Source organism: Aulonocara stuartgranti, assembly GCF_965226115.1.
Source record: "Aulonocara stuartgranti genome assembly, chromosome: 14".
NCBI classification, from domain to species: Eukaryota; Metazoa; Chordata; class Actinopteri; order Cichliformes; family Cichlidae; genus Aulonocara; species Aulonocara stuartgranti.
This window is the reverse complement of record NC_138950.1, coordinates 12,594,835-12,620,105: the sequence shown is the minus strand read 5'-3', so window position 1 is coordinate 12,620,105 and position 25,271 is coordinate 12,594,835. Positions and strand designations below refer to the sequence as shown.

The 25,271-nt window shown below is 40.5% G+C and overlaps 1 protein-coding gene across 2 annotated transcripts in view; it reads right to left on the bottom strand.

Annotated features, from left to right (window-relative positions):
- Window positions 1-4,496: 4,496 nt before the first annotated feature.
- The window catches only part of dph1 (diphthamide biosynthesis 1), a 76,139-nt gene continuing 55,364 nt past the window's right edge, over window positions 4,497-25,271 (bottom strand). For both annotated transcript variants that reach the window (XM_082503960.1, XM_082503961.1), the window contains 8 exons: window positions 24,477-24,631; window positions 22,834-22,955; window positions 20,081-20,149; window positions 19,214-19,370; window positions 16,415-16,515; window positions 7,611-7,689; window positions 5,142-5,276; window positions 4,497-4,778 (listed from right to left, as the gene is read on the bottom strand). In XM_082503960.1, coding sequence (XP_082360086.1) covers window positions 4,698-4,778; window positions 5,142-5,276; window positions 7,611-7,689; window positions 16,415-16,515; window positions 19,214-19,370; window positions 20,081-20,149; window positions 22,834-22,955; window positions 24,477-24,631 — 899 coding nt within the window. In that variant the 3' untranslated portion in view covers window positions 4,497-4,697. The remainder of the gene's footprint in view (window positions 4,779-5,141; window positions 5,277-7,610; window positions 7,690-16,414; window positions 16,516-19,213; window positions 19,371-20,080; window positions 20,150-22,833; window positions 22,956-24,476; window positions 24,632-25,271) is intronic.

Here is a 25,271-nt window from a genome sequence, read left to right as displayed (position 1 = left end):
AACAGGAAAAAACCAACAGAGACACAGGAGCAAACACTGGAACACAAACATCCATCTGGATTTTATATACATGCCCTCTACTGCCCCACCTCCCCCTGCCCACCCTCTAATAACATGCAGTATGTGTTAAACTGTACATCAAAGACAAACTGGTATATATATATATATATATAAAAAAGAACACACAAAATCAAACTTGCAAAGCAAATCTACTCCTCTTCATTTTTATTTTTGTTGTGGTACCATACACCATAAGCCTCTACCCCCCTCCCCCACTTACACCTGATTTCCTTTTTGGACAGAAATAAGAAGAAACAAATAAGCGATATGAAAAACACGAAAGATGAGTTTACTCTGTGAGTTACCTAAAACGCATTAAGGTGTTGGGGCTGGTGAAAATAAAGGTCGGATGAGCCATCTGTGACTCAGCCTTTCCCTAGATAAGAGAAACAATGACTAAATACATCACAGGTGCTGACATGTTTTTCTCTGCTTTCACATAGAGAGAAAAAAAATCCCCAAAACATTAACCCAGGTAGACAGTTCAGAGTTACTAAAAATGTGTTTTCAATCAGTTTTCGGCTTCTGAATGATGAGTGGTTGTCGAGAATGCATTAGCCGATGACTTTTGAGTCACATCACTGCGGGCTACACAAACAAATGCTGGGCACCAATGGCAACCAGCTAACCATCCAGTCAGGTTACATCAGTATCACTGCGCATGGTACGTGACCTGAGCACCTGTTGTCCAGGATAACTAAATCGTGTGGCCTGTGTAGTCATAAGACCCATAATAAATACGTCATAAATTCTCCGTGGGACCAGACACTCGATGTTGACACAAAACAAAGTGCGATGGCAAGCACACTCAGGGCAGAAGGGATGCCAAGCAGGATGAAGGAGCGTGGAGTCAAATTCCCACCACGTCTGGAAAATAATTGCACACACCAGCAACCAAAGGCACACTGGGTACTTGCACTCAACCAAGTACACGTAATCACGTGTGATCATGCAGTGTAAAGTTTCTAGAATGAAAAGTGAAAAGTGACTTGAATGGCTTAAAAGAATGCAAATAAGCTGTGCAAACAGCGCCTCTGTGTGGTCACTCAGCTTTTGGCATGGAAGAGAAAGTACTTGAGGTAACAGGTCAGACTGGGAGAGGCTGGCAGAGCTGTGGATGAGAAGCTCATTGACTTTCAGGTCTACCTCCCCCACAGCCTTGCAGCTATGTGCACAAATTAAGCTATCACAATATGTTTTGAAACAGTTACAGCCAACTAGAATAATACAATCCCAACTCTGAAAATGTTGGCATGATGTTTAAAACATAAATAAAACCAGAATGCAATGATTGGGAATCTCATAAACCCACATTTTATCCACAAAAAACACATAAAACATGTAAAATATTTATACTGAGAAAATGTAGAACTTTAAGAAAAGTATTAAATCGTTTTTGACACTTTTCAAAACAGCTGGCACAGGCCTGTGTTTTTACCACAGTGTAGCTTTGCCTCATCTTTTAACAACAGTCTGTAAAAGCCTGTAAACTGAAGAAACCAGCTGCAGGCTTTTGGACAGGGAATGCTGTTCTATTCTTGTAATATAGGATTCCAGCTGCTGAGACTGAGAGCTGATAACAAGAGGTTCACATTTCAATTTGAAATTTGATCGGTCTGATTTCAAAATAATGTGTCTGACCATAGAACCGTTTTCCACTTTGTTTCAGTCCATTTAAAATTAGCCTTGGTCCACAGAAGATGGCAGTATTTCTGGATCATCTTCATATTTGTGGATTGTGTGCCAAATTCTGTTCACAGAGTGTGCTATACCATCCACACCGTAACATTACAGTATCATCACTACTATCTGCTGTACCATTCACAGCCCATGCAGTGATTTCCAAAACACAATACAGGGTTTTAACTTCAACTTCATTGCCCTCCAAATCACAGCCATTCAAGTGCTGATTTTCTGGCTTGACCTTTGCGCACAGAGATTTCTCCGGATTCTTTGAATTTGTGTCAGTTAACTTTTTTTGCCATGTTCTATTGTGAATAAAATATGGATTTATGAGATGTGCTAATCATTACATTCTGTTTTTATTTACATTTTACACATTTTCACATATTGGGGTCGTAACAGGTTTGTGTTTTTCATCATTTCAGCTTCTCTTTTCAGACAGGTTAGTTTATAGAGAGAATTTGCTTCTTTCATATATGGTTGTTATTATTAAAATGTTTAGCTATAGCTTATTTTTTATTATAAAGGAACAACACTTAAGAGCGTTAAAATTCCTCTTTATTTTTGTGTTGACAAATTCAACCAAACTGTTAGAAAATTATGTTTTTAGCATTTCTTATACAAATATCCTTCCCATTTTGGGATATTTCTAAAGGTTTGGTTTTACTTCATTTTTTTCACATCTAGTTTTCATTTGGTTTTGTGAACTGTATTCTTGCATCCAAATACTCATAAATTCACTTTTAAGTATTTGATTTCCGCTAACACAAGAAACACAAGGGGACTTATCCCAGGGGAATGAATTTCTCCTAGTTATTTGGACCTTTTACATATAAAACTGAGCATCAGCTTTGAACATTAAAAAAAAATAAATCGTAAGTCTTCATGAGGGAAAAGGAAGCAAAAGCAAAATGAAGTATAAGGTGCTTAAAAATCAAACTAGAAAGTGTCAAATTTCAAATGATATATTTAGTATGTTAAGTTCTTATGTAAATATACAGTGATGGGCATAAAGGTGATATTATTATCATTACCATAGTATTGATACAGCGCATTTCATGTAGAAGCTGTAAATGTAATTTGTTACTCAGTGAAGATTTAAATGCATCAGAAAAAAAGTTATTATTGATGATTTAGTTTGTTTGTTACAGTTAAATAATCAAACAATAACCTTCACTCGCTGATTAAAAATGATTTTGTTAGCTATATATGAACTTTATCTAGATAACTATTCCCTGTGTGGAAACTGGTGTTTTATAAAACTTGTAAATGGCTAATAAATACAGTGGATTGCAAATATAAAAATATTTCATTTCTTACTCTAAATTCCAACAGATTCTTCACATACCTTTTTTTAAGGGGTCTATAAGCAGGGAGGTGAGGCGGCATTACAAAACATTACAAAACCTGTGAACCTGGAGATTTTTGTCCTGTTTCACTAACTGCCATCATCATGAAGTTTAGATCACAAGTCTGATTATTGTCATGTCACACTTGGAACCTGAAGGACTCACTGTGTGGAGATTTCAGCAGTCAGTATTTGATGTCCTCATAATTTTTTAAGTTTACTTGATTAAGAAAGTAATCATGATGTAATTTAACAATTTTGTATTTAAATATAAGGGAGGCGTGGTGGTGGTGGAATGGTTAGCACTCTTGCCCCACAACAAGAAGCACCTGGGTCCTTTCAATGTGCAGTTTGCATGTTGTCCCCATACCGGGCTTCTCTCTTGATACCCCTTCACAGTCCAGATACATGCATGTTAGGCTAATCAGCAATTCGAAACCTGCCGTGTGTGTGAATGCTGAGCTGTTGTCTGTGTTATCATGCAGTAGACAGACTGACAACCTGTCAAGGTGGTACACCGCCTCTCGCCTTAGCTGTGAGTGGCCACATCACCTTTGTGATCCTAAATCAGATAAGCAGCAGAAAGTAAATGGCTGGATATTAAATATTAAAATATACAGTTTTTCTAGCTCTTGTTTCTATTATGGTTAAATTTAAAACCATAAAGTTCAATGTATATGATCTGTATTTTAAACAATCCAAAAAAGCCCTTTTATTTATGTTGTAATCAGTAAATCATTTCTGATTTAAATCATGACAAATCTTTAGACTGGGATAACAAACCTGAAGAGTTATGAGAAGAGGAAAGGGCAGATTATTAACATTCTTCCTTTTTGCCTGTGAAAGAACAAACTAGAATATAAATCGAACATCAGCTGAAAGAGAGCTCTGCTGGCCAATAATTTATTCCCGACTGCTATGCATCACACACAGTACTGTGGCAAATACTGAGCTCTTAAAAAAATGTAGCTGCTAGCGGGACACGTGATGCATCCCGGATATGTCTGGCAGTATCGCTCTCTCTCACTGCCATTTGCTGCTGAAGTGATACAAAGGTGGAAAGCAGAGGGAGGATGTGATTGGAGAAGCTGGGTAGTTGTTTAGAATTAAAACTCTCCAAAAATCACCTGTCACACTGTGCTGCCACCTGGGGAGGGTTCTTGGGATCAGCTGAGGCCACGGTAGGCTCCTGTCAATCAGTTTTTACTGTAACGGCCAAACAGCAATAGGAGGATTATTTATTTATTTATTGACAGACTCCACCATCAATAAATAATGAGAACGGAGAGCAGTCGTGACTAGCTCTGCACGCATCTAGGAACTCATACCACTCAGCTTTAAAAACAGGCTCATAGCTTCAGAACAGCACTGCATTTAGGGAGAAAAAAACCTGCTCACAACAAGAAAGGTTTCATTTCTGATTTACTGTCTTCAAAATTTCACCACAAAAAGAAGAAAGCAAAACAGGGTCAGGTCGCATCTCAACTGCTCATCATATCGGCAGAAAATCTATTTGAAAAAGAGGCTGAAAACTCCTCTGAAGTTAGACTGACTCAAATTCCAATTGTTCCTCTTCTGGTCTGACTTCTCTCTGCTTGTTAGCGTGTCATTCCCCTTGGCAGCCACAGGGGGCGCACTGGTTCTGCTCACAGTGCTTGGCAGGAATGGCTGGCTCCGAGCCTTTTTTCTGCAGGCAGGCAGAGGGATAGCATTAACACTTGGAGCAGTGACAGTACCTACCTCAGGCATACAAATGATAATACTTGGAAATACAGCTACTGTATGATGTATCCGCAGAGCAGTAACTCAATCAATATCTATGCACCTTTCTTCCTTTTTAATAATTAAAAGGAACATCAAGGTCAAGGTCATAGCCACGCCTTACAAAGAGATGTTGAGATACATGTCCTGTTGTCACTGTGCCACTGGGTGTCAGTGTGGTGACATTCTGATAAAGACCATCAAGCATGAGTTGAACAGAGTGTAATCACTTTTTATCAGCGTTCCCCACCCGTCACTCATTCTTTTTTTATCTCCCAGCTCTATTCACCTGGGTCTGTCTACGAGCAGGCCTCACAGGTTGGTTGTCAGGGTGGTTAGGTGCCCACGGACCCAGGCTCTGATTGGAGTAGAAGTCCATGGGGTAGACTTCCTTCCAGCCCACCTCTTGTAAAGCAACAGCTGCCTGAAAGATACCAAGAAATACAGATGGCGAGACAGTGACAAATCAGAACCAAATCAAAAAAGGACAAGAAACGATGAGCAAAAGGTGCAATAATGGCACCCTTCAAGGTGTTATGGTACATGATTCCGCTGATGTTCACTGTCACCTAGTACTGTATCTGCAGTTTTCAGCGTTTTGGACAAACAAGCAGCAGGAAACCAAAGAGTGATGAGAAGACACAACAGACTGACTATACCGACAAGACAGGTGTCATAATAATAAGCTTGGATAACAGGCAGAGTTGTCATGTTATCCCTATGCAGCTGCACTGAACGCTACAACAGCTGTTAGAGAGGAACAACAACGGTGGCATGACAGAGCTGTGACTTAAGTGAAGACTGCTCCATATGGAAGAGAAATGCCTGTGAATACTGATTCCGAACGAAAGAAAAAGCATACATAACAAGCGTTCTGAATGAAAGAACAAATCATTTGACTGTTCATTTATCAGAGTACTCGTTCATCTTTCAAGCTGTTTAGATGCCAAGACCTAACTTCAGCTTTGAACTATTTGGAATAATTCCGATGATGTATGGAATTATGATGAGAAAACAAGTCATAGAAATTTTATAAAACTCCAAATACACCCGTTAGAGAATTTAGTTCAAAGGAGACATGAAAAATTCAGCTTCAAAGTGATGAAATCTTTCTTCTAGTGCGACATAATTCATCACTTGCGCAGCTTGTGACTGTCGTTCGTTAGTATAGCACGCACCCAAACCGACAAGACAGTGTTCTGTTCTCTTACGCAAAGGCTGAAGTTTCCTGAATAAAACCAGAAGTAAAAACACTGTTTTTCTTTAAAAGAAAGTACTGGAAACTTAATAAAGCTTCTTTCTCTTTTAAGATATAATTGCATCCCAGTTATGTTAACCTGTTGTAAAAAAAAATAAATCTCCGAAATATATGTTTTTCAGGCAAAATAACTTTCTTCATATCCAGATTTTAAAACACAATCTATCAGAAAATAAAAACACTACAGAGTAACCATCCCTTCCTTTCTCCAGGCAGCCTTCTACCAGAGTCTCCTCCTCTCGTCTACCCCTTATTCAATCACTTCTCTCTCTTTTCCCCACTGCTCTCGTTCCCCTCTCACACCAACTGCCTCTCTCTGTGGAAGCTAGCTTCTCTTGCTAATCCCTGCTCTGACAGGAGAGCCAAGTGTGTCTTATTGACTATAAATATAACATGAGACGCACTGAAAATAAATCTCCTTGCTCACTTCACCCTCCCATCTCGTTCCTCTTCATCTTCCTCCTAAATGCCACAGTGAAAAGCATAGCGCACCGAGACGTGTAACACTCATAGGTATGAGATGCGGGTGAATTAAGACTTATCACAAGCGCACATATACAGACACAAGAGCAGCACCAAATTATTTAAATGCACAAACATCGTTCCCAAATAGCTGGCGGGGAGAGCAAAGCAAACTGTAGCACAAAGGGCTTAAGAAAACAGATTGCTGCTTTCCTCATTACAGCACGCGCCGTTATAGACCTCAGTCAAAAACAATGCAAAATAACCATTACTTCTTCTTCTAAGGTGAATGCTATCATTATTCTTAATGGCCCCTTTCTGAAATGTAAGTGCTTTCACGTTGTGTGCGGCGCACAAAGATGTGTAGTCTGAAAATAACAGCAACCATTTCAAATCACAATCCAATATTCAAGACAGCAATTCCCCTTGCAGCCATTTCAGTATTCAAATCAGTGGCATACGTCTGAGGAAAAAAAAAAACCCCGTTGAACGAATTAATAGTTGACTTCAAGTGCTAACCAGTGAGGTCACATAAAAGCATAATGTGACATAACTGCCAAGCTCATCACAAAACAAGCCTGCTTTTTTTTTTTTTGCGACAACAGCTGCAGACAAACAAACACATGTTTTGAAATGGATCTTTATGGGATGCTGTCCGATCCATTTCTCTCCCTTTAGAAAAACAAGCTGAAAGGGGTGGGGAGTGTCTATATGGTTCTGCAGCCAGCAGGGGGGGCTAGTCTGCTACTGATGGTGTTTTATATGCGTGTGCTGGTGTGCTTTATGGCAGGGAGAGGAAGAGGGAGGAAGAACTAGACATAATTCTTCATCTACAGCACAAGCAAGGCCTTGATGAGTCTTATACAACGTGAAAAATCACTTAACAATGTAACTTTCTCCTTCTGCACTTTGATGAAGGCTTCAACACGACATCAGTCAGGTTATGTGCTGACAGGAAGGTCTGTGTGTGTGAAATGTGTGACACTTGTATGAAAAGCGATTAGCGGCTTGTTGAGAGGCTGTAAGGTTGATGCTTACCTCATATGGAGAGAGAAGGGGTTTGGAGAAGGCAGTGCCCCAGTCGATAGAAAGGCGTGGACAAGCGATCTGAACCCACCTGTAAGGAATAGGTGCAAATTTTAGCTCAAACGTACACCTCAGAATCAGTGCAAATGCGAGTGTAACAGTTAAGCAATAACGTTGAGAGACTAAGATCCTATTAGACAGGCAGAGCACATCTACAACTCCACACTGCATGTGGGTACGTGATGCAGTGGGTTAGTGCGAGGAGACTCCCTCCACCTGACCTCCAGCATCTGTTGGAGAGATCTGTCCTGATTTGCAACAGTTCTAAAGACAGCCATGCTACACCATCTGAATGCATAGTCAGAGGGAGGCTGAAAAGACAGGGATGAAGGTTTCAAGAGGTCTAGTGGTGCCGACTGGTTGCAAGAGGTAGAAACAGAGAGGAAAATAAAATACTGCAAAAGATGCAAACAGGGGTACAAAGAAATGCTGTGAAAGAAAAGAGGAAGAGGTTAGGTGAGTGTGAATAAAAAAAGCCGCACCAGCCGGTCTCCACGGAGGTAGCCTACATTGCTCGCAGACAGGGTGGCGGAGGGATGGGGTGGGGTGGGCGTAGGTTTAGTGGTGAAGCGGCTGTGTATTAAAGAGATGGGGAGGGGGGTGGGAAAAAAAAGAGAGAGAAGGACACAGATACAGAGAGATAGGGAGAATGAGCAATGAAGATGAAAAACCGGAGGGGGGGTTGAAGAGGCGCAGGCAAGAAGAGAAGACAGAAGTGAGGCAGAAGAGAGGAAGAAGACAGGCAGGGAGGAACGTGTTTACTCTGGAAAATGCATGGGAGTAGGATGAGGAGGGTGTGTGGAAGTAAACAGCTGCAGGGAAAACTGAACAATGGGAAAATGGAGACGGAAAGTGGCTGGGGCTACGGGGGGTTAGCTTTCACAGATCAATGCTATTCACAGCTCCGTCTCTACTGAGGAAGCATAACATTCCCTGTCCCTAATCCTTATGATGAAGATCCATCAGGATGATTGATAAATACAAAATGAACTGCAGTGTATATAAAGACTAATGATAGGTAAACGTCAATAAGGACACACCAGTTTGAGATTTAGTTTGTGAGTGCTTGACTACTTTCAAATATATGGTACTGCGTCAAATTTCCTTTCTGTCTTTCCCTCATTTTCCAACTTTCACACAGTTTCTCGGCTGCAGAATTGATTGCACCGCTGACGCTCACTCCACTCTGCTTTCTGTCACAGAAATATTCCACCCCCTCTGGGCAAATGCATGGCATTTTCTCATTTTCAACTAACACTTAAAAAAAAAAAGAAGGGAAAAAAAGGCTCCCCCCAAAGAGTGAATTCTGATTCATCCTCCTAATTTGAGAGCCAGCTGAGTCAGAGACATTTCAACCAAGCACCAATCTCCTCAGTCCTAAGTTGGCCAAGTTTAGATGGAGATTGGAATCTGAAATGTGACCTTTAGGTCTATCAGCCGCTATTCATAACCTGAGCCTTTAAACAGACAAACACTGCACGTGCATCAAAGCGGCCTTAGTGCAGGAAAACAGTGGGGGAAAGGGCTAAATATAGGAGAAAAACCAACAGTTTGTATATGTGTGTTTTTATATGCAACATGTTTTTGAATATGCAAATTTGCAGTGCAAGATTAAAAAAGAACACTGGAAGTGATAAAAAAAAGAGGGAGGGTGATTAATAAGCAAAGAGTAAATCCTCAGGGCTAACTCAGTGTAGAGAGGGAAGCAAGACAAAAAGCATGAAAAGGGAAGGAAGAAAGGATTTGTCCTTCATAGGGAGAAGATAGCTGATTGGCACATGAACTGAGGCGGGACTTAAAAGTGTTAGCAATGAGACTTTCTGAATGTTGCAGTGTGATAAGGTGCATAGTACCACTGTATTGTTCCTTAAAAGCAGTGGAAACAGTATTTGTAGCCGCTATCTTTGAAATCATTTTAGCAAGTGTGGAAGAGAACTGGTATCATCATGACGTACAGCAGGGGTGTCAAACTCAAATACACAGTGGGCCAAAATTTAAAACTGGAACAAGGTCGCGGGCTAACATTAATATTTATTGAAAAAAAGATCTTCCTCCAGATTTAAGAATGAATCTCTTCTTATGGACTCAAACAAGTTTTGCTGAAAAACTGAACATGGAACAAGCAAAGCTTAATACTAAACAATATATATATTAGCTGTATAATACCGGTAGGCCAGCTGTAATAATAATTTGGTATGGCTTCGCGGGCCAAATGTAATTAGGCTGCGGGCCAAATTTGGCCCGCGGGCCAGAGTTTGACACCTATGACGTACAGTAAAACACAAAGACTTTAAAAAAACAGGAGAGTTACACAGACACTGAAAGAGGTGGGCTTTTGTCTCATTTGACCCTTGTTTCACAATTTTCTCGCAAACCAAGAAAAATCCCCCAAACAAACAGTGGAACAGACTGTGGGCGGGGTGTGGTTTGTAGCTCAGCTGCACGGGAGGGGTGGAGCAGTGGGTTTAGGGTGTGGTGTCAGGGGAGGCTGACCTACAACGCTGTTTTCCATCACCTGGTCATGCCTTCCCTATTTTAGTAGGATGCAGGGACCTGACAAGAGAGCTGTGTGCTGTAAGGGGACAAGGCAGTGCGAAAGTTGCGCAAGAAAAGGAAGTATGGCAAATAAAAGCACCCATGTTGTGTGCCTTGGGTACTTCATACCACAATGGGGCCAAAACCCAGTCCGGTGAAGGATGATGGACCGGCGTCTGGCACAGCCATTGGAGGGGCTGGCCCATATGGTGGTGAAGCTAGCTGCCATGCATATGGAGCAGGCGACGGTGCACTGGAAACAGTTTGACCAGTTGCAGCACCTGGCCGAGCACTGGACCAGAGTGTTGGAGGATCTGGTACCACAGTGGCCAGCAAGGTACTTGTGGCAGCGCTGAGCCTCCCCACAACGGTGAAGGTCAGCTTCCAGTGTGTTCGCCAGGCGATACTGGATTGGCTGGAGCTCGCACCGGAAGACCATTGCTGCCATTTCCAGGGAGACCTGATGAGGCTAGCAGATCTGCCCTCGCCAGGTGGCTGCAGCCTGGCCCAACCAAAGGAGAGGCATCGCTGCTGGATATGATCATGCTCTAGCATTTCACGAAGAGGCCCCCAGTGGACACAGCAGAGTGGGTCCGCTACCACCGACCAGTCGGCCTGGTGCGGTGACGCATGTGGAGGACCACCTGTCTGGGCAGCTGAGAGGATTGGTGGGGCAGCTGAAACCAGCAGTGAGTAGTTGGCTGGTCCCGGCTCCATGGAGGCAGCTGTGGAATGCATCACCATCGAGGCCCGCCACCAGCATCATCTACCCTTCACACCTGTCTGTCTCTTTGCAGGTCCCACCGGCTAAAGACGGCACACCTCACTCACCGGGAGCTGCATGAGGATCAGGGCAGGACTGCTGGAAGTGTTCCGTGTCGCCAGCCCTCCAACACACTCCCTCGGCCAGGCTATGGTGGACTCAGGCTACATACAGAACCCGGTCAACCAAACCCTAGTTTGGCCCGGGGCTTTGCTGGAGGCAAAGTGGGTGGAGGTTAGGTGTTTGCATGGGGACATGCACAAATATCCCATAGAGCCACTTCAAATTAATTAATTCTGGGGACAGGTTGACCCGGGGTTTAATAACCTTTTGGCATAGCGTGTGAGGATGCGTTTAAGGCCTTTAGCAGAGTGTAATGTCTTTGACCATGTGATAAAAACTGATGATTACATGGGGCACCCTGAAGCAGCGCTGACCTACCCGCATTTTGTATTGATTAAGCATAGGCTTTATCGAGTTAGTCGTGACACCCTCACCGAAGAGGAACACACCCAGTTGTTGGTGCCTAAAAGTCACCAGGAAATTACTTTCCAGGAGGAAAGTGCTTTGAGTCTTTCATACCACACAGACTTTTGTGGACAGTTGTTTAGTCAGCCTCTCTCAAAATGATCTGTGTGCTCTAAAAAACATGATGCTTTCATTACAACACAACATATAAAGTTTAGAGGAGCAGCATACAAGTGATGTATAAAGGTAAAACTGCCTGACATTTAAATCTGGATATGCTATGTGAGCTCCAGCCTGAGTTCATTGCATTACCCACTGTGGCCCATTACACCGCAGACTCCCTCCACCTGTGTGGCTCTGCTTCAATTACACTCACAAACTTGACCTGCCAAGAGCAAGAACAATTAACCTTTCAGAACTCCAAGGAGAGAACAATTTCTTCACCTTTGATTGCAAACTAGCTAATTGAATTAAAATAAACAATTTCTTTTTTTTGTGGAGCCCCCCTCCCAGACCCCAAAAATATTTGAACAGAGATAAAAGGCTGAAATGTAGCGGATGGCATTTGCTGTCTGGCTGAGATAAGTGTGTGTGCTGTGCAGATGTCTGCACAACAGTTTAGAACCTGCTTGGGGACAGCCTAATTACACTCTTAAGAGCATATGTTAATGGTGCCTCTCACTTTATATGAGTGAGTAGTGTGTCTAATGACAAAGAAAGCCTGAGGGTGGGATCTGTACAGTGTGCTATGTTGGTTAGTGCTGAGCAGGAGTGAGTCTTTTACCGCCTCACCATCTATCTTTCAATCTCCCTCGCTTTGTCTCTCTCTTTAATTCCTCTTTTAACACAAGCAGATTTGACACAGCTTCAAACACTTGGTGAATTGTATTGTCTATAATTGTCTCACAAACTATTTGGAGGAGCAAAGTGAAAAAATACTAGAGGTGAACAAACTAATGGTTTGATAAATAAATAAATGTCAAATTTATCATCAGAAGAATTCTACTTAACCCTTTAAGACCTACCATAGAACCAAGTCCGCCAGAGCTTATATTATATTTTTACATGCTGTGGAGCCATTTTTGGGAGCATTTCAAGTTGCTATACATTAATACAACCATTATAGCCCAGATTTTAATAATATGTATTCATTAAGTGCATAGTAATTACATAAATTGCAAAAAAGTGCAATAAACTACAAAAAAATTGGAAATCGTTTTTGATTTTTTAACATATATTTGTAGTTAGAGAAATTTAAGAGGCTTATCCCTCAAAACTGTAAATACAAAAAAGTTGCACAAAATAGTTTCCCACCACAGGAAATTTATTTTGAGTGTCTTCATAGTTTTATTTTTGAAATACACCAATTTTTATACACTGCAGGAAAAACGAAAATAAATATTATACTGCAAATTTGCAAAAAAGCAGCATATGCGTCAAAATAAACTATTTCCAGCAGTGCAATATGAGTCCTAAGCATCCCAGAAACGACACAGAAAGTCATAAAGTCAAAGATAACTTTTAAAAAGAGCAGTATAGGCCCTGAGGCCCTGATCGCAAAAAAGACTACATTTCCGCGAAAATGACGTCACTTCCGGTTTCGGCCAGGTAATGGCGGAAATGCAAAAGTTCGCGCTGACGTCTATTCCAACGTAGGAAGTGTTTTGAACAGCTGATCGGACCGGCAAAGCGTGTTTCTGGAATATTATGTTTTTGTTCCTGCAAGCGCTTTTTATGCAGTTTTTGCAAAGCTTTATGTGGAAGGAAACCGTGACCTAGGACAAGCTGATGGCACAATATGTAAGTACAACTCCTCCGGTTTCATATGCAAAAAAAATTTTTGCGCTAGCTTACGTGGTTGCAGTGCTACCGGGATTTAAAAATAGTTACGCATAACAGAGCGTTCCCGCTCCGATCGGCTCTAAAAGGGTTAAAGTCGTCACCCCCAATAAATATTTATCACCAGTAATATGAACAATGTTGGTAGCAAGTCATCTTCAAATGTCACTGTAAATAATCATTCTGTACATTCGATAATCTTTAATCCTACAACTGTTTACAACTTGCATAGTTCCCATTTCTGTATAGCTGTATATCCCAGATTCTGTAAAGTTATTTATTTCATATTCTGTATAGTTTTTCATATTTATATCCTGTTCATATCCTGTACATAGCTTGTACTCACTACAGCCTGTACATACTTATAGTTATAGAATATTCACAACATACTTCATACCGTGTACATTATAACATACCATAATAGACCCATTTCTGTAATATACTCACATATCTATATTATTGCTAATATATATTGTAATATATCTATATCACTAAAGAACTTCTGGATGGATGCAAACTGCATTTCGTTGCCCTGTACCTGTGCATGTGCAATGACAATAAAGTTGAATTCTATTCTATTCTATTTTTTAGGCTTGTTAAGGAACAATTTTATGATTACAGACAAAGCCACATTATTAAAAATGAAGGAAATGGCTCTAAATAGCCTACAATCATGCATCAGTCCTGTTTTTGTTCTTTTGCACTTGCTGAAATGCATCTGCAGCAACAAGTGTCCATAAAAAGCCTCCTAGTACAGCGTTCCAATCCCCGGCCCAGGGAAACCATCAAGCCTAAAATCCTCCACGACTACCAACCGGGTGAACTCCAGCTTCTATCAGAAATGAGTCTGACTTATTATTGGTGAATAAATGTCAGCAAACCATGCTGATGTGACAGGGTGTACAGGGAAGGAATAGCCCATAACCACCGGCCCAATAGTAACTGGAACTATTTAACCAAACATGAACTTTTTTTCTAGACAAGATTCTCGGATACCTTTTATGACCAGCACAGAAACTCAGGTTTTGTGTTGGCTCCAGCACTCGGAAATGATAAACAGACTTGTCTTCAATAGTACAAAGGCAGACTACTCCAGCACTATTTTCTGATGTATATACACTCCATGGACAGCTTATTAGGTGCACCTAGATAAAACTATTACAAACCAATAAAACAGCATAGCAATAAATCATCACCCTGTAGGTTAATAATATTCTGGTTTTGTCTCTAGTTCCAGACCTGCTGTAGTATGGCGCTAATTCAACTTCATGGTCACTTTGGGTAATAACATGAATTTGTCATCTATTTAAAGCAGTTTTTTTTTTTAATATAATTAAAGGAAAATAAAATCTAGGGTTTACTGATGGGATAAAAAATTGGTGTAAAACCATACAATAAATTCCTACCTGTGATACATGTGCAGATTGGACTTTAGTTTTAATGTTAGTGAAACAGATCTTGCTGGAAACCTTTTTGTCTGTAATGAGGGTTTGTTTTGGTTCAGTGAATCGTGCCTGAATTACATAATGTTTGAGTTGTACTCATACGTCAGTCTGAAGACAAGAGCCAAAAAAAAAAATAAAAAAATAATATTTTTACTGTGATCGCTCGCTTTCCAAACACAGCCCCCTCAACTACCTCTGCATCTCTCTCTCTCCCCAACTCTCTCTCAGACCTTCTGTCCCTTTCTCACCCACTCCTCCCTCACACATCACACCTCTCATTACTCCACAGTGAGAGGCCAATCTGAGGGAGTGTGAGTGCTGTGCCTGTGCGAATGTGATTGGCGCTGCTGCACATCAGTGTTTCACTAACCCCTTATCCATCTTCAACTCTGCTCTTCTGGTTGGAAGTCAGATAAATCAGACAAACTGAACCTTGGAGCCAGAGTACTTGATATTTCATTGAATAAAACGTGAGGAGTCCATGTCTAAAAGACACCTGTAAGTTGCTGAACTGGGTTACAGTGCTACACAGCAGAAAATATTTCAGGACCTACCACTACAAATATCAAGATGTAAAAGTCAAGATCTTAGTGTATGAGAGAATGAGAATGTCTTTATCAAGTTGCTTCAGGTTTCTTGCTTCAGAAGTAAAATTCTTACATAAACAGAAGTAAAACCTAAAGAAAAAACCCTGAATCTTCATCAAGGGCAAGGTTGATGTACTTTCTACTTTAACTTTACTGCAAAACAGACTAAAAGTATGCACTTCAATGTATGATTTGTGTATAAAGATCCCTTTTCAATTCACTTTGTGCCAAAGCTTAAATTTTATGACTCGTTCAAGTTCATTACATTGGACTGTTTGCTTTTATGCCATATGCAAAATCATGGACTCTTCCCAGGACTTGAATGCCAATTTTGTGTATAAAGCTATAAACTCTGTTTGTCAGCTCCCTGTTATAGCACCCACTTGCAAATTATGCTGACTACCCAATTAAGTGTGCAGTGATGCTTACAGAATACATTTCAAATGCTGTTGATTGCAAATTTTAGGTGACTACTAGCTGCTGAACACTAGATTTCTGGCAGGGTCCTTGATGTGAAAGATAAATTACCCAGCCTTTATATCAGAGAGACACAGCAGTGATAAAGAATTGGCAAATGAAGAACACAAAGAGCCAAAGGAGGAGTTTTAGGGATGTGTGTAGGTTAATTAATTTTTGGATTTAATGTTGCTGTATGGCATAGCACACGAACAAGGAAAAACAGAGCACAAAACAGAATGAAAAACAGTGCAAGAGAATATGAGAAATCATTTTGCTTCATCTGCTTTGGCTCAGCATTTCTAACTAAATAAAAGAACGCTTTAATTAGGGCACGCGTTAGCGCATGTGTAAATAAGTCCATATTTATATTTGTTGCAACGCATATTCAGGAATTTGGGTTTAAAGGGCAGAGTTTCAGATTTAATTTGAGAAGTTTACCCACAACACCACAGTGAGAAATTAATGGCTGTTTCATACATACTCATACTGTGTTTCTAGAGTGGTATGCATTCCCTTGACCATATATATGTCTTTAATATGTCTGGGCAAAAAAAAAAATATATATATATTTCTTTTAAAATGTGACAGTGTCAAACAAACCATCAAATGAATAACATTTTGAAAAAAAAAAAAACTGTGTGTATGCATTATAATACTCACGCATCTACATCTGGTATCAGAGCCAGTTTGCTGGGAAAGATCTCCGAGAGAAGCACTCGAGTGAAGGACTTGCCCAAGGACTGGAGCTTTGACTCCAGGTGCTGGAAGAAAAAGAGATGAAAACATTTTGCCTTCTAGACATAAAATAGGCTGTGAAACTCAGCCACATATAATAAGGTATAGGTCACATGATTTATGGCATTAACATGTGCTGATAATCACTCCAGAGGTTTTGTGCTTTCACAGTTTCAGCTTGACTAGACTTTTTCATCTGAACATCAAGCTTTGAACTATTGCATCTCCGCCTATTTATTTTTTCTGCTAATGCACATTTACACATTGGAAACAACATCTTACACTCCCTCCAGTATAATGTGATTCTTCCCTTCAATCTCTTTCCAATTAGCTCTGGCCTCAACACCTCAACAGGGAAGCTTACAGATTAGACCCCCAAACTATGTTCAGCGCTAAGTGCCTAGTGTACTATTCCAGCCTCTATACAGACAAGCAATCTCTTCATCCTTTTGCCATGTGTCCAGGCACACTGTAAAGATAATTCTTTATTGGGCACTTACAACTGAAATCCCATTCTCGCAGTCTCCACCTAGAGCTTAAAGCTGTAGGAGAGGGCAGGAATTTAGATTGAGCATTTGTGCCTCAGATTGGCTCATTTAAATGTTTTTTACAGTGTATGCATTCCTGTGGTGGATTAACTAACTCATCTGTCAATCTAATATAAGAAGACCATATGATCCCACTCCTTTGATTAGTAATAAAATTAATTACCATCCCCAAAACCAGTGTTTTCAGGCAGAGTCTTACATCGTTAGACATGGAAGTGTTGAATCTCGCAATCACTTCAGGCTTGGCAGTAAACTGTTAGATCGGGTGCTGAACAGTCTGATGAAACCTACACAATTACATCACCAGCAAAGCTGCAGTTCTAATGTGCCTGGTTTCTCTCCACTCTTTAAGTCCACCTGAAGATTCTGTCCATAGATTTGACAGAACAAAGGTTTAAAACAAATAAATAAATCAGCCCAGCTACAACTCAGAACACACTTTACTTGGTGAGGTATTGTACACAATAGTTTTGAGCTTTTTCTGCATGGAAAGTTTCCAACACAGTTAGCAACTGAATCATCAGTGTCCCCCACACCCATCTGGTAAAATTCACTTTGGCAGTTCTGGAAAAGGGCAGTCTAGCCAGAAGTTATAAAACATTATACCATTATAAAGACATTTTTCACAACAGAAAACTGACAGACAAGCGAGACAAAGACAGTGTGACTGGCGAGTAGCGGTGTCACATGTGGCTATCATTCCTCAGGGTCGGTGAATAAGGCCTGATGGGCACAAGCCCAGTCACCAGACCTTATAAAACATGTCATTAAATTAAACTGTTTAGCCAAATCAAGGAACTTGGTTCTTTTTCTCACTCTGTCTTTTTAGTTGTGGGTAGCGGACTGAGGCGTTACTTGGGAATCCAAAAGGCAGACAAACCAGAAGATATCCCATAAATCCTTCTTTGATGAGATATAGGTAAAATGTGACTGTTATCCGCTGTCCTTGGGAGTATCTTGCAACATTTAGATCACTGTGCTCTTATCAGATAGTTCTGCCCCCTTACTTGAGAGGTTATCTGACACTACACTTCCTAATCTTAAAAGATCTCTGGTGAGTTTGTATTCAAATCCCTTTTTTAAATCCACCCCCGAATGCAACACAAAGATTAAACTTTTCACTCTAGTTGACATTTATACATCAGTGCTAACATAATCTCTTGAGTCTGGATATTTGCGAACAAGTCAAGTCTATGCATGTACACTCGCTGAGGAAGTATTAAACCATTTACATCTAGCATTTAGATGGAGGCTCCAGTTTTTCATACAGCAATCCATACAGTACTGAATTATTACTGATTAAATTATGATTTAATTAGTAATAAGTAAAATTCAAAACAGTAGGGAAAAGAAGGGGAAACAAAACAAAGAAAAAGGAACAAACAGGAGAAAAACAAACTGGCAATTGAAGAGAGGGCAAAGCAGGAGGACCAGCTGCAAGTTAAGAGTGACTAGAGACCTTCACGCATGCTAATACATAATATTTTGTACTTGCAGAGACTGAGCTTCTCACTTATGAGTCTGCACCAAATATACCAGCCTTTGACTGTGTGCACTTACTATACTATTTATGAATTCTCATGCCAATAGTTCTTACCTACAAAGTGTGATGAGAGCATTAAACAGGTACCGATAGATAATTTAAAATCATTTATGTATAAAAATACCCCACATTTCACTGAATTATTACAATTAACCAGTTGAATACTGCTTAGAAATGCTTGCTGAACAAGAACGTGAGCTGCATTTCTAAGTGGCTGAATTTTCCAGAGTTAATTTATGCAAATAATGTGATGGGACTGTGCTGCAAAAGCTTTCACCGAGGAAAAGTATAGACTGTTCTTTATGCTTTGAGATGTTTATTTGTAGTTGTTTATTTAATGTTTGTATTGTGGAAGCAATAACAGAAAACGCTCAAAATCATACATCACTAGTAACACTCCAACACAGTCATGCTTGAAGCCAGCAGCGAGATCAAGGATAAGATTTCCATGGCTGTTTGGCTGCATCATCCTAAATTTGAAATAACAAGCTCCCAGTGTGACGACTTCTTGTCTTATTACTACTTCATGTCACCAAATCACTTGTCAAAAAAACTCGCGCTAAGAAATATTACAAGCCGTTGCACAAGTGGCCTCGGGACATGTAGAGTGTTGAAATGAGGATGCAAACTCACCTCCAGGACTTTAGGGCTGCCCTGTCGGCCAAGCGTGCCCAAGATCAGTCCCCATCTCTGGGCCAGTCGAGCCTTGTCAATAGCCTGGAGCCTTATAGCGCGCATGGCCTCGTGGTCGTAGTATTCCCTGGAGAACACCTTACTGTAGGGGTCGTATCTACAAGCATAGCCAGGCAGAAAAAGGCTGAAAATCACAGATGTGAACAGGACGTGTCGATACTTTTGAAAGAATGAACCTGATTACACATATTACAATCCATTGTTCTGGCATCAATCTCAAGGACATAAATGCACCAAAAAAAAAAAAAAAAAAGAAAAGAAAAAAGGTGAAAAATCCAATCACAAAAAGTCATCAAATACAACAGGAGTTAGTGTATCTGAGGGAAAAATAGATGTATTTTTGAGCATCTAATCTCCTTTTCTCTGGTACAAGGGGTACACTTGAGATTAGAATCTTGTTTATGAGAGAGACCTGTGATCTATGCAGCAGTGCATATGTCTATAACAACACAATTTCACTTTGCATGCAAGCAAGCCTTATCAAAACAGAACTTGAGCTTCACATAATGTTATCATGCCACTGCGATAAGGTGAATAATCAGGACTGCAAGCAGTTTTTAAATTTAAACAGCACTAAAAAGCATCATAAGATTCTGAGCCTAGAACATAAATTGAGGATCCAAAAAGGTGATTATGAATGTTGATCGCTTCCGTACTTAAAAAAATGTTTTACTTTTTTCATTGCAATTATTACAAAAAGTTTATTTGACATCATTTGCCCCCAAATGATCAAACTAACACTAGTTCTATAATAAACACTATTTTGTATCATATAAAGAGAGATATACATGAAATATGTGACAATACCTGTAGGCAGGAATGTCTGGGTTTGCAATCATGATTGATTCCAGGTGAAATCTTCCATCTCCAAGATAACTGTAGAAAGATACCAATCAATTCAATGTTTGAGGTGAATGAAACGAGAGGAAAAATAAAGTGTGCAAAGAAAATTCCCTGAAGATGATTAAAATTCATTGTGCAGCCATAAGAAATGCTGACCTATTCTCTTATTCTCTCCATCAGCGTTTTCTCTCTGTTTTTTTTTTTTTAACATTGTCTTTTAATTTATGTCTGCAGCCTCTTAACAGAAGACCAAAGTGTTTTCGGGCAGAAGCCTTACGGCTTGGGTGGAGGGTCTGCCCACTTCTGCTGTTTGGGAATGTGACCTCAACGAGCGGAGCACGCTGTTTACAGAGAATACAAGCTTTCCCAATTAACCCGGGGTCTGGTGCTGGGGATTCGCCAGAGCGCAAGCAGACGTGGAGTTCACAAACCGCAAACACTGAGTGACATGGAGGTGTCTAAAAATGCAAGGTCTCTTACATAAATGCCCCTTGGGGTCAGGCTGAGAACAATCCTGTTGTTAGTTTGAGGGGGACTCAGGTCAGTACCCCTACTTATTACTTAGCAGGTGTCTCAAAAGGCCTACTGTGCCAGGACGTGCAATTAAACCCACTAATTGGTCAGTGTTTAGAGTGGCTCAAAGCAGGCTGTGGGTGGTTTGCCATACAGGCTACCAAGAGACACGACTAGCTGAGGCTCTATTTGTTAGCAAGTGCATGGTTGTGTGTAAGCACGTTTGTCTCTGTTTGCATCTGTGTAATAACACTGAACACAAAATGAACTCAAGGAGAGCCTCTGTTGCACTGCCTCTCTTTGCTTAGAAACATCCAAGGCCCTCGTATAATTATGTTCCCAACAATAAGCCTGCTGCATTTCAGTCACGGTTGTCCTCAGCACTCTGCGGCTAAAAAAGGTTGGTGTGCTTTAACGCTCCCTATGACCACAGTCCTTCTATCTATATTCTTTATTTTTCAAAAGTGCTCTCACTAGAATGGCAGAATGCTGTGTGCCTGTGCGTTACGCAACTGCCTATTTTCACATTCACATCTTCATATTGTTCTATTATGAGTGAGAGCTAGAGGTGGCAGATCGAAATGGGCGAATGGCCATTTCAATACACTTTAAAAATACTTTTCATTATGGAAATGACAGAGACTAAGACCTTTTAGAGCTTCAAAATCACCCTTAAAGACTAATGCATCACTATTCATTCTTCATATTGCTCAAGCGGGTCAAAACTTTGATAAAATGCAATTACAGCTTGAGCACACACCACTTTTTGCGGGAACTTGCTCATTTCGAATTCATATAGGATGACTTGATATTAAATATTCATTTATTGCTATAATACAGGTGCTGAACAAAACCATGCACTGTAAAAAAGAAATCATATTAAGAGCAGATCTGCTCTGCTTTCGTTAGTGACAGTGAACAATCAAAGCGCTATTACCCGAATAATTCGTTAAAGTAAAAAGAGACTGATCAGCAGAGGGAAACCATTTCGCTGTAGCTGCACTTCTGATATAGCTTTCACATCAAAATAAAATGTTTCAGCTATATATTTTTAGACTGAAATTTAACACTAGGGCATGGTGCTACCAGTGAGGTTAAAGTCCTCATCATTGCTCATGTGTTCAATGTAATCCCTCAGGTAGGCTAATCGATTTTCTCTCCCAGCACACCTCTGCACAAGCCAGCTGACACATCAAAGACAACGCACATTGGATTAGAAGGTGAAACACACTCTGACCCTTCCACAGCTTTCACGCATACAAAGAGACACACTGAAACAGACACACAGTACACATCACTTTTGTATCCACTTATGCATATAGCAAAGCCCGTCCTTGTGCAGCTGTTACGCACTGGGAGATTTTAATCGCATGGACAAACATTAGATGTGTGCAGATCAGACATATGGGGCTGTGCACCTCGGCATAATTATATCAAGGGAACATCATCTCACTGTGCACTACAAAGCATAAGATTTATCTACTGCAGACCAGCACCAGATGTATAGACACACAGTAGCTGCGGAGGTGTTGTTTGTTAGTTGGACCTGTTACTTTGCCAAGCGTTTTCCTCCCTGCAGCACAGGCAAAATAAGCATCACTTTGACACATCGCACATGAACTGTGTTTTTGTGAAAATACACAGGAAGTAGTCTTTTAGGGTACATGCAGCTCCTGACTGGATGCATCATCTTTTTTTTTCTGATTAAGATTAAATAAATGGGGAAAATAAGAAATTAAAACGGGCAATCAGACAAGCTGAAACTAATATATCAAGGAAACCTGTCAATCCTTACTATGGCAACGTATAGTAGGTGTTATATTTTGCTAAAGCGTTTCCTTAAATCTAAACTATAAAACATGTGAATATGTTGACTCTGGCTTGAAACAAGCCAAAGGTGTCTGAATACATACAATCCAAGCTATTCAAGGTGGCCGTTTCTGGCTCCTTATAGCTCACAGATATGGCTGGTTATCACAGCCAGCTCTGTCTGGTGTGACAGGCATTATGGCATACAGATTATTACTCATGCCACATGGGTGGGCATGGCAATAGCAGGCTTTACTATGGAAGGAAAGGAGAGAGAAGACAATGGCTGGATGAGCCAATGCTGGATCTCTGCAGCTATCTAATCTGTGCTAACTAAAAAAAAGGAACTGGGCAGACACTGTAAGGTGGGAGACAGGAGGAATAAGATTTCTTACACAATGGCATTGACATGGCGCTCCAAGCGAGGGGAGGTGCAGCCTAAAATTTCTCCCGGTGACAGAGGGCGACACTGTGGGACATGCACATCATACTCTGTCTTGAGGGCTGCACTCACAGCCTAGAATATGGAGGAAGGAGAAGAGATTATATTCTCTGTGCACATATTTAATCAGGTTCTTCACTTTTGATGGTTCATTTTTACATTTTTAATAATGGAAAGATAACAAGAGATGCATTGAATATGAATGTGGCTGAGTCTGAACCTACAGAAAACATACAGACCAAACATTTTTCTTCATCTTCCATCAGACTCTGTGCTGTAGGACATTTAAGTAAAACAAAACAATAGATATTACATTAAAGCCAAGTCTGCCTTTTAATGGGTTTCGAGGTTTGCATTGCAATTTTACATTTGATGTAAATCAAGTGATATTAATGCAGAGACCTGCACTTTAATGTAGTGTCCATTGTTTTATTTTAAATTGAGCATGCTAAAGATATGAACCAGAGGAATAAAAACGTGCAACTGTCTGTGGTCTCGATTCAATGTATGCAAAAGGGAAAAACAGAATTAAAAGTCAGAAGATAGGGGATTACCCACTATTACCACTGGTGCAAATATATAGAATATTATAATAATATAATATTTTTAAAAGACTGAAAATGTCAACTTCAAGTGATACTGAAAGGGTCATGAATGATTTTCTGCCAGAAGTGTAACTCTTAACACACAACTGGTGTTTAAATCCTCATGCTTCTGCAAAGCACCAAAAAAGAGTGCTTTAATTTTTAGAAAAATGAACTAGTTCATGTGTACTCATTTAGATGAAAAGAGAAAACGAGTGAACAATTATTATAAGAAGAAAAAAAAAAGGGAAAAAGTGTGTGTGTTCTGAGGATAAACAAACGATTTAAGGCTAATTTAAGGCAGTCCACAAGGAATACGGGTGAACTTCTCCCGCCCGTACTGTGTGACCCCAACAAGCCTACACACATAAGACACGAGTGAGAGCAAGCATGCATACAAAACATAGAGACTTATGCAGACATATACACATAGGCGGACTCAAACATCCCATCATATAATGTGACCTGTTACGGTAGAGCTTGATTTAAAAATAGCAGTGGTTGCATTAGTAAAGGTCCAAAGTGGTGCTGGTTCAACACAGCATATGAAAGCAGCAAAATGCATTATAGAAAAGGGAGGCAGCCAGCCTGAAAGAAGGCTGCTCGAGCTTAATACTATAGCTGCTGCCACTGCTTATATAAAGAGCACTACTGAGCACGATGCTGAACCGAGCGGCCTTCCGAGTTCATTGCACCTTTCAAATCCAAAATAACTGCTGCCGGATTTGTCAAACCCACACTTGAACTGAGCTTTAAGAGCGGCGTGTGAGCTTGTTCATAAAAGCCAGGAACTGCAAAAAAAAGTATACTGTACAAATGCAGAGATGTGTGTGTGTGTGTGTGTGTGTGTGTGTGTGTGTGTGTGTGTGTGTATTCCTGTACTGTACAGAAAAATATACTCTTTATGTAATATGGAAAATACAAGTGACAATAACTGTGTGCGTCAGCTCTCTCCGACGCGAGAATCACACACAAATGCACACAAAGTCTGACAGAACCGGCGCTTAATCACCTGCAGCGCCGCCACAAACTGAATAGTGCTGACGAGTGCAAGAGACTGTCCAGGAGAGAAGTTGAACTTGATTGTGTCCAGGAAGTGTGCATTGTCCATCTGGATATCCACAAACACATACAGCATCTTGATACCTGCAGTCGAGTCTATGGGGACTGCAGCAAGACAAAGACAAAAGAAAGACAGATGAATACTTCAGTCCTGCTTCTTTAGACTGCTGTATATGCAACATCAAAACATAAACATATATACACAGCAATACAGCTACACAAATAAACCGTATGTGAGCATACTGCAAATATAAAGATCCTACGGTACGCACCTATGTGACATAACTGAAACATGAGTGAGAGTCTAGCACGTGCAGGAACTGATGCAAAGACCTCAATTATTTAGGGAAGGAGAAGGACACACGCGATTACTATTAATGCCATTAATTTCACAGACCATTTACTACGCGCCCGGGCCTGTGAGACGTAGCGACAGACATGCTGAGTTAGATGCTGAATAAAGCAGGGGAGAGTCCAAGAAACAAGGGGGGAAAGGGTCTAGATAAGAACGAAGAATTATTGTTTGTGTTGATCATTATAATCGGTCTTCCTCTCGTGCTACAGTTAATTTGCAGATCAGAAGCGAGGGGACTTTTTTGTTACAATTAAGCAAATGGCCCATTATGGTTGAAATGCTTTATGAACAAGTGCAGCTCACTTGATGGCCTAGATTAAAGCAACACTGAGAGAGAGAGCGATATGGGAGCAAGGCTCAACAATGTGCAGATAATAGGGAGTGAATAAA